General features: G+C 46.9%; 1 protein-coding gene across 2 annotated transcripts in view; it reads right to left on the bottom strand.

Annotated features, from left to right (window-relative positions):
• Positions 1–342: 342 nt before the first annotated feature.
• The window catches only part of NAT10 (N-acetyltransferase 10), a 35,344-nt gene continuing 26,745 nt past the window's right edge, over positions 343–8,941 (bottom strand). For both annotated transcript variants that reach the window (XM_024213855.3, XM_024213854.3), the window contains exons 25-29: positions 8,318–8,437; positions 7,099–7,197; positions 6,568–6,641; positions 2,072–2,155; positions 343–768 (exon numbers count right to left, since the gene is read on the bottom strand). In XM_024213855.3, coding sequence (XP_024069623.2) covers positions 675–768; positions 2,072–2,155; positions 6,568–6,641; positions 7,099–7,197; positions 8,318–8,437 — 471 coding nt within the window. In that variant the 3' untranslated portion in view covers positions 343–674. The remainder of the gene's footprint in view (positions 769–2,071; positions 2,156–6,567; positions 6,642–7,098; positions 7,198–8,317; positions 8,438–8,941) is intronic.

Here is an 8,941-nt window from a genome sequence, read left to right as displayed (position 1 = left end):
CTCTAGGGAACTAAAACCAGGAGCTGTAGGCTTTGTTTTCCAAACAGAAATATATATAAACATACACTGCAAGCTCCTTAGCGCAAGGACTGTGGCCACTTTTACATGGCACTGAACACGCCGCTGGTGCTCAGTGAATAGCAAAGCCCCACACAGAGAATGGAGCTCATGGCTCAATTTGAAAGCAGAAATGACGCTGCTTGAACCTGATGTCATTCATAACGGAAAGCGGATGCAGAGAAGGGTGTATTAAAATGCTAGCATGCCACACCACATAGTAAGGCACAATAAAAGCAAGTGCTCCAAAAGGCCTCCCAAAATAAAAAAATAAAAAATTAAAATACCAACCACTAAGACGAGGGAAAGTTGTTTATGGATTGATTAGCCCTGGGAATTGACATTTCTTAGCCATTTAGGCACCCTTGTAATAGTCTAGTTTGTTGTGTAGTGCCTCATCAAACGAGGCTCTCCAGGGACACAGTATAAAAATCCCCATGGGCAGCATCTCTCGACGATGTCACTGCATTTTCCTTAATATATTCTTTAAAAGGGCCTCTAAGCCCTTCCCCTCCAGACACTGCTTCTTCAAGAGAAGTCCTTGCTTTAAAAAGGGGATGGGGGTCCCTAGACAGGAGCTTGCTCCTGGTTATTCAAGTCCATTATCATTTTTAAAGTCATTTCTTCCACTTCTGCTTCAGATCTTTGTTCTTCTTAAATTTCTTTTGTTGTTTTGGTCCTTTTTCCAAGTCTAGTTTTCTCTTCTTTTCACTGAGAAACAGGAACAAAACATTTGTTAAAGAGAATTTCAATTCAACAGGGGAACATCTGCTACATGGGGGAGAAGCCTCCACAGAAACCTTGGCTGCCAGGCCGCCAAAGGAGAGGGTGTGGGGGAAAAGAAGTGATCCCATTTCTTGGCTCATTTAAAGCAGGACAAGTGAGAGCACTAAGGAATATGACCTAGATTTTCTGGTGTCTTGTGATTTTGGGTGCCCAACTTGAACCACCTTAAAGTAGCCTGAATTTCAGAGGGTTGGTGCTCAGAACCTTCTTACAGTCAAGCCTCTTGAAGGCATCTCATGTTGGGCACAGAAACTGGGGCACCCTAAAATCATTAGATACTTGAAAACGTAGGCATACAAATAACAGTCCTGCACTGGGCTTAGGCTGGGGGTGGATGGATCAAATGTAACAAATCTGTGGAATCTCCAATTTCAATTACATTTTAAAGGTCATTGTATGTTTTTTTAAGATAAGTAGGGGCTCATTTACTGCTTCCAGGATTCACAGAAGCAATGTGTGTGCATACAAAGCAAAATAAAGATGCACGATGGCCAACATATTTATTCCTGTCCTTAGGCCTCAAGAAAAACATGTATGACAGTGCCATCCCATAAATCCTCAGGGGCACAGATCAGGGAAGATCCCATGCTGACCTGTGTAGGAGCTGAAAGAAGAAAGATGGATGAAAACCACGTTAGGGAGATTAACATTTTCAACTAAGAACCTGACCCTATGAGCTACTGAACCATCTGCCCCTAAGGAAGTCACAGGAAGATGAGGGCACTCAGCATCTCAGAGGATTAGGCCCTAAATTAAGAGGATGAATTTCTACAAGCTTCCCCAGGTGTCAGCTGCTGCCAGTGCAGAAGAAAATCAAATGGAACAGGAGTAACTCTTAAAAGAATTACCCCCACCAAAGAGAATCAGGACAAATTAGGTGCATGGCCAGGGTGAAAAAGTGGGGCTAGTTAGGATTGAGAGATGTACCATACTGGCTAAATAAAACCCAAGATGGGATCAAGTTATAGAAAGGGAGGACTGTTTTTCAGAGCCACACTACAATCTTCTCTACTCAAGGGAAAACCCAGCCTACTTGCTATTTACCCTCTCTGATCCCGTTAGGCGTATACGTAGAGCAGCAAGATATACAATTCCTGTGCCTTTAACTCCTCATCTTCACTCTACGTTTAAGCATTACGATAAAGCAAACTGGGAAGGACAGATCCACTGAAGAGAGGTGCATGGATTTAAAAAACAAAACAAAAAAAAACCACCACACTTTCCCAACCTTTTCAAGCTGACAATCGAAGCGTTCTGTCCTGCTTTGGTCAGCACTTCGTTCCATTCTTCATCATCACCCCGGATTATATATCTAAGTGAGAGGTGGAGAGGAGAAAACAAAACAAAACCAAGTCTGTTTAAAGGAGAACAATTAAGGTTAATTCTGTCCACAAACTGCTACCCAGCCAGTGCTTGTGTCAGCATCCACACAGAAGAGAAACTTTCAGAAATAAAGAGCTGGTTCAAAGCAGAACCAGATGGCTCAGGAGGATCTGTAATGCAGTACACAGCGATTCATGACTACATCACTGGTCTGAATCCAAACTAGGTCAGTGCTGACCAAGAACTTATCATCCAAAAGCTGTTCAGTAACAGATGTGAAACTAGTGGTGTTCCTTCAGCTGCCCATATTATGAACGTTACCAAATTGCTCTTTTATGGCAGCCCCATCACAGAGGCAGAGAACTGAATGGCAGCAGACACACACGCTCACACCCTGCCTTCCAGTGGAGGGCCAAGGCCACAGTGGTTTTCCTTTGCATATAGGAGACATGCATTGCACCTGCCCAAGTAGTAAACTCTTCCAAGGAGAGAGGTCTTCAGTCTCCATGGCTTTTATTAATTTGGCAGCCGTCACCAGACCTACATACACTATTGAAGACATCCATCCAACGTATAGTTTCCATTTACAGGATTGTGGGGGTTTGTTTTTAAAGTAAAGAAGCAGAAGTTAGTGCTGCACGAAAGATGAAGACCAAGGATGCATACAGCAAGTATTCACCAGGGGAAGTTAGTTAACTAAGAGAACTCCTGGATCAATGGCACACACAGGAGAGGCTCCATTGTAGAGATGGTCTGGGGTGTTGTAGCCATTCCGCTGTTAATGACTAGAAGTAAGACTGAGCACTAGCACAGGGGGACCGAAAAGAAAGGGGCCCACGATATTATAACTTGAACGTTTCCTTTGAGCAGGAAGGCCAGAAAGACAAATTCTGGTCCGTTTATGCTCTTGTCCTGTGCCCCTCCCTATGGTAGCCAATTGTTTGAGACACAGCATGCAGCTTTAACTAAGGGACCACACAACAGAACTGGCGTGCTCATTCCCTCCTACCCCAAGCCTCTGGGGTCTCAATACAGAAGTTAGCCTCTGTTCAACCTTATATTAATGCTGGATAAAGCCTTTCCAGCTCTCTCAGCTCTACTATTGTACTTCTCCATAATCTGGCTTAAAAAAAAAAAAAAAAAAATCGAATAAGGGTGATTTTTGCAGGTTGAGGTCTGGGGGAAATAATTTAAAGGAAAAGCCGCAAACCACACTGGGCTAAGAGGAGAAATGAAAGTAGTTTGAAATAATCATGCATATCCACGTCTGTCACATCAGGCAGACAACATAACCAGAGATTTTAAGAAGCTTTTATTCCTCTTCTCAGCTTTGTTAGTGTTTGCTTGGTTGATTTAGGGCCACAATAGAAGACACTGCTACAACAATATTTTTTGAACAAATAAACAGTTTTTCGCAGGATAAAGGGAAGGACTGGTTCTTGTTAGCTCAGAAGGAAGAAACATTTGCTGGAGTTCTGTGAGACTCACAGCTTCAGCAGCTCAGTAGCCTTTAAGTTGACTAGCTCCACAATAATTAACAAGCAGCTGTGCAAAGACATTTCAGGCAACATTAGGTTTAAACTGCCAGTTAATAAATGGAAAAAAAAAAGGTAAAAAAGGGATGATTAAGTCAGTGCTGACAAGGATACTTCTCTACTAGTGCTTTCACTGAAGCCAAGGATAGCGGAGAAGGACAAGTATAAGTCAGGAGTCCTAAGCTCGTGTCAAAGACAGTGGGACCATCTCCGTGATTTGTGGGAAGCTAATGATTAAGACTGCGAGTGTGTCACGGACTCCGTGACCTCCATGACTTCTACAGCGGCTAGTGCGCCTGGCCCAGGGGCAGTTCAGGCAGCCCCTGCGCCAGGTGCTCCGGCTGCTGCTGGGGCAGTCTCAGGCCATGGTGCTCCCCTCTCCCCCCAGCAGCAGCAGAGTTTGGGTGTGGGAGGGGGTTGAGGCACAGGATGGAGTGAGGTGGGCTCTGGGAGGTGCTTACCTGGGGGGGTCCCCGGAAGTGACGACATCCCCCTCGCTTAGCTGCTAGGCAGAGGCGTGGCCAGGCAGCTCTGCGCGTTGCCACCGCTCAGAGCACTGGCTTTGCAGCTCCCATTGGCCAGGAACCGCGGCCAATGTGAGCTGCGGGGGCGGTGCCTGCAGGCAGAGACAGCGCACACCGCAGAGCTCCCTGGCCACGCCTCTGACTAGCAGCTAAGCGAGGGGGATGTCGTCACTTTCGGGGACCCCCCCAGGTAAGCACCACCCAGAGCCCACCTCACCCCGTCCTGTGCCCCAACCCCTTCCCACACCCAAACCCTGCTGCTGGGGGGGAGGCACGGAGCCAAACCCCCCTCCCCAGCACCAGCGGGGGGTCCCAGGTCTCCCTCCCCCAGCCCCCCCCAAGTTTTAGTCAGGGGTATATTGAAAAAGTGATGGACAGGGAGGGGCCATGAATTTTTGTTTACTGCCCGTGATCTGTCCATGACTTTTACTAAAAATACCCGTGACTAAAATGTAGCCTTACTAAGGATTATTCCTAGGAGCATCAGAAGCCATCAGATTAAAACAGCCCATGGTTAGATAACTCAATTTATTATCTCTATTGCAGTATCATGTGGAGGCCCAACCAAGATCAGGTTGTGCCGGGCACCATACAAACAGAGCAAGAGAGTCTCTGCCCTGAAGAGTTTATCAGCCAAACAGAAAAGAAAGGAAAGGAAGGCAGAGAGAGAACTAGGGACTGCCCAAGCTCACACAGGAAGTTTGGCAGAATTGAGCCTGAGCCCAGACCCAAGTCTCTGCCCAGTGCCTTAGCTTCAAGGCCAGCCTGTTCTCTAGTGCAGGGGTTCTCAACCTTTTTCATTCTGAGGCCCCACCTCAACATGCTATAAAAACTCCAGGGCCCAGCAGGAGGACCCTATAAATAGGCATAGTTTGACTTCTAGACAGGCTGGGTGGTGGGGGAACACAACCAAAAAATAGAACTCAGAAGTTTGAAAACTGCTCAGGGTGCAGGGAGGGGGCTAGCTAGGGGCTGTGTGTGGCAGGAGGGAGCTCAGGGTGCAGGGAGGGGGTAGGTAGGAGCTGTGAACCGGGAGGGCTCCTCCTGCGGAGGTTGCTCCCTGAGGGCTCTGTTGGCCCTGGAGTCAGGACCCCCTGCCTGGGCAGCTCTTACCAGCTGCCCGAGAAGTCAAAGGGGGCTGGGAGCTGAGGAGCAGCTGCAACCCCGGGCACCAGCAGCAGATGGGGGAATGCCATGGTTGCCTGCTCCATGGCACACCAGCCAGGGGAGCAGCTATCCTGCACTGCCTGGCTCTGGCTTCTGATCTATAACCTGGCCAGAGGGCAGGGCTCGGGGGAGAGAAGGAGGTGGGGGGGAGCTGCCCCCAGGACTGCCCCACTCTGTGTAAGGCACTGCAGTTTGAGGGGGAAAACCCTTGTGGCCACCCAACTGTGCCCATGGGCTCAGAGCTTCTGCCAGCGGGAAGTGCTGGGGCTCCCAGCTTCATCCCCACGCCCTTTAGATCGGGGGAGGAGGGAGCAGGGGGAAGAGGAGGATTGGTTCACCAGGGCTCCCAGCTTCAGCCCTGTGTCACTCCTGGCTTCAGCCCCACAGGGGGCACTGGGGCTTGGGGCTTCAGCCGCAGGGCCTATGGCCCCCCTGAAAGGGCTCGCGGACCCCTGATTGAGAACTGCTGCTCTAGTGGCCATCCAGTTGCACAGTTGGGTAGGCAGACGTAAAGGAAACCAAAACCGCTTGCCCACACGCACACCATGTGGTCAATCAACCCTGGCTCCCAGTCATTTGCTTTTACCACTGGGGCACGTAGCTCAATAATGCTGGTAGGAAAAGTCACAGGTAACTAAATAAGAGAACTCAGCGATGAGGCGGAGGATGGGAACTAGAAAGTTCCTGTCCACACTATGCTGCTCAGGCACAAATCTTAGCTCATGTGTTGAACGGAGTACAGATGGATGGCCAGTGCCAATGAGCACTGATTTCTATTACCACAACTAATTTTAAAAAATGAAAATTAGCTTGAGAGCAAGAGACATTTATCAGAGACCATTATTAATTACCTGTGATTAACAGACGTCTCAGAAAACTGTAATCACCAGGTGCCAAAAACATGACAAAACAGCATTTATTAGATATTGCAGAATAAGAAGTTCAGCCTACGTGTCTTGACAAACACCATGACTTCAAATTTCTGATCTAACACAAAGCTCCAATTTATTGGCTGACAATATGACACAGATGTCTGCTTTGAAAGTGAGCACAAGGTCTTTGAGATATTCCTGCCCTACCCCCCACATGCGAAGGTGTACTGCTCCTGGAGCCTGGGTATTCAAACTAGATGCCTAGGAATATTTGTGGTGAGACTTATGTGGATAAATTCTTACTGTGAAAAGTCCATGTCTTTCAGCTTCCCCATTTCTTGCTTGTGTTTTTCTTGGAATTCCTTTGCTGCTTCTTCCTGCATTGAAACATCCCAGAGAGACACTAAGTTTTATGTACATCAGTAACCCGTGTATTACAAGGTAGTCTCCTAGGTCAGAAATTACACTCTTGACTCCCCTCCCATCCAAAAGGCAGTACGTCCAACCAACAAAAAGCCCCAAGCTCTGAACTGGGTGTTTCCCAACAACTCTTCCCTTTTTAATTGTTTTTTGTAGCTGCATTTTAACATAACATAAATGCAAAGGTAAGGCTGGGAGGTGCACCACAGTATAAGGAGAAACATAAGCACAAAAATGATGAAGCTTTAAAGGCACAGTTAAAGCTTGCAAAGTTCCATAACTACCATAACAGGACATGTATGTCATGCACTCCTTATACTGGAAGAAATCCACCTTACGAGACTCCTAAGTTAGAGAAAACCCTCAGTGATCTGACGTGCATATTGGAAGTTTTAGTAGCAAGATTATTATTACCAAGTCCTCATTTAAAGATTTCAGGGTTGGCTCCATTACAACTTCCTTTGTAACTGCCATCTGCTCCTCCACAGCCTTCTCCTGGATCCTGCTGAACAACTGGGGAAGGAATGAATTAATGTGATGGGGCTACTGGTGTTTTCCCACAGAGATGCTTTAAAAAGGAATTAAGAATAGTTTGGCTTCCCACTATGGAACTTCTGTAGTCTTTGAAATATGAACAAGGAATTGGGGTTTTTTTGGGGGGGGGGGGAGGGGGTTTAAGTGGCCACTTTGTGTGAAAAAATGAAACTCAATGGCCACTTCTTGAAAGCAGAAGCAGAGACAGCTTAATAAAAAAATAAATCAGTCATCCAATGTCAATTGCACAAATGCAAGAGCTGGTGGTTTACAATACACCTCACTTAGGCAATCCCAACTGAACCATTAATGTGTGGAGGAAAGTACTACAGATTTACTCTCTTTAGTCATTCCTTCATGTCAACTAAAAGAATTCTATGATGAGCAAGCCATCTGCAAAGCGACTGACTTGCATTTTAGGATGCAGAAGCTCTGCCTATTAAGTTGTTGCATTAACTTGCTCAGGGGACTGGAAAATGGATGAGGAACCTTTTATTCCTATGGCACCAGTTTGAATCTAGCCCATGTTATTACTGGAGGAAAGTATTACCCATCTGATAATGATTTAAGTGAAAGGAGTTGGTGGCCCAAGTCAAATTCCTCACGGACAGCCATCCACCGCCACAGCGGACACCCTTGCTGTAAGCCTCATCAGGGAGATCAAGGAGACTGGAGACCTGACCTAGAACCTTTCCTGGATATCTACAGGCTTCAGCTCTGTCCTACAGTGACCCTAGAGATGACCATTCTAAGGCAGATTGAGACATTGAGCCTGGACTGTTGTATCAGCTTCCTCACCACCTTGCTTACTGGACATTAGATCCTAAAGCCTCCTGCCTTCAGTTCATCACCTTTCACCATTTGAAAATAAACACAAATATACATATTGTAAGGGGGAGTGTATAACAGAAATCACCACCACAGCCACCTACGTTTGCCACCAGTTGAAGACATTTCTTTACAATGAGTCTCTAATGATTTCTTAGAGACAGGCTGAGGATACAGGATTCTGATCCAGTTCTCTCACACTACAAGGCTCAGGCCTGGGACCGCGTTGGGCCCAACTTGAGAGCGCAAAGCTTGACCAGGATGCAATTACCTGGACGACTTTGCGGATGATCCTATTGAAGAGGCCCATCAGCTGACTGCTGGGCAGTTCTATCTCTTTTTCCAGCACATCCACAGATTTGTGTTGCAGACCAATCCCCAGAAGAAGGGCCTGGAGGATAAGATTTTTATTTTTTTTTAAACCCACAAAAAAGTTAGGTTCTTCCCCACCTCCCTGGATTTTACCATCAAAGTTACTGGCCCAGCAAAATAATACAAAGCACAACAGGTGAGGGGTTCAGAGTTTTGTATGAAGTATTGGAACGCCCCCAAATTGCTCCACTCTTGATGGGCATCACTACATACATGTTTAGTCCAGCAGTGTCTCCTGCTCTGGCTTGGGGCTTTTAGCTAGTATTTACACAGCACTTTAAGCGTACGTAGTGCTTTGCAGCTTGTGTAAGAGAACAGGGTCCCTACAATCAGAGTCAAGGCAAATACAGAACACGAGAGACCAGTACAGGCAGGAGACAGCGCAGCGAGGAATGCAGAAGAGGCAGTCAGCTGACGCAGGGGGTTTTGGAGATGTGAAAGAGGCGAGGAACAGGAGTGTGGCATGTGAAGTGGGAGTGTGTTCTGAGCACAGGAGGTGATAGAAAAGCAGACAGAAGGTGAG

This window comes from Terrapene carolina, unplaced genomic scaffold (genome assembly GCF_002925995.2).
Source record: "Terrapene carolina triunguis isolate 2854851 unplaced genomic scaffold, T_m_triunguis-2.0 Scaffold96, whole genome shotgun sequence".
Classification (NCBI taxonomy): Eukaryota; Metazoa; Chordata; order Testudines; family Emydidae; genus Terrapene; species Terrapene triunguis.
The sequence above is the reverse complement of the archived record's forward strand: the minus strand, read 5'-3'. Positions and strand labels throughout refer to the sequence as shown.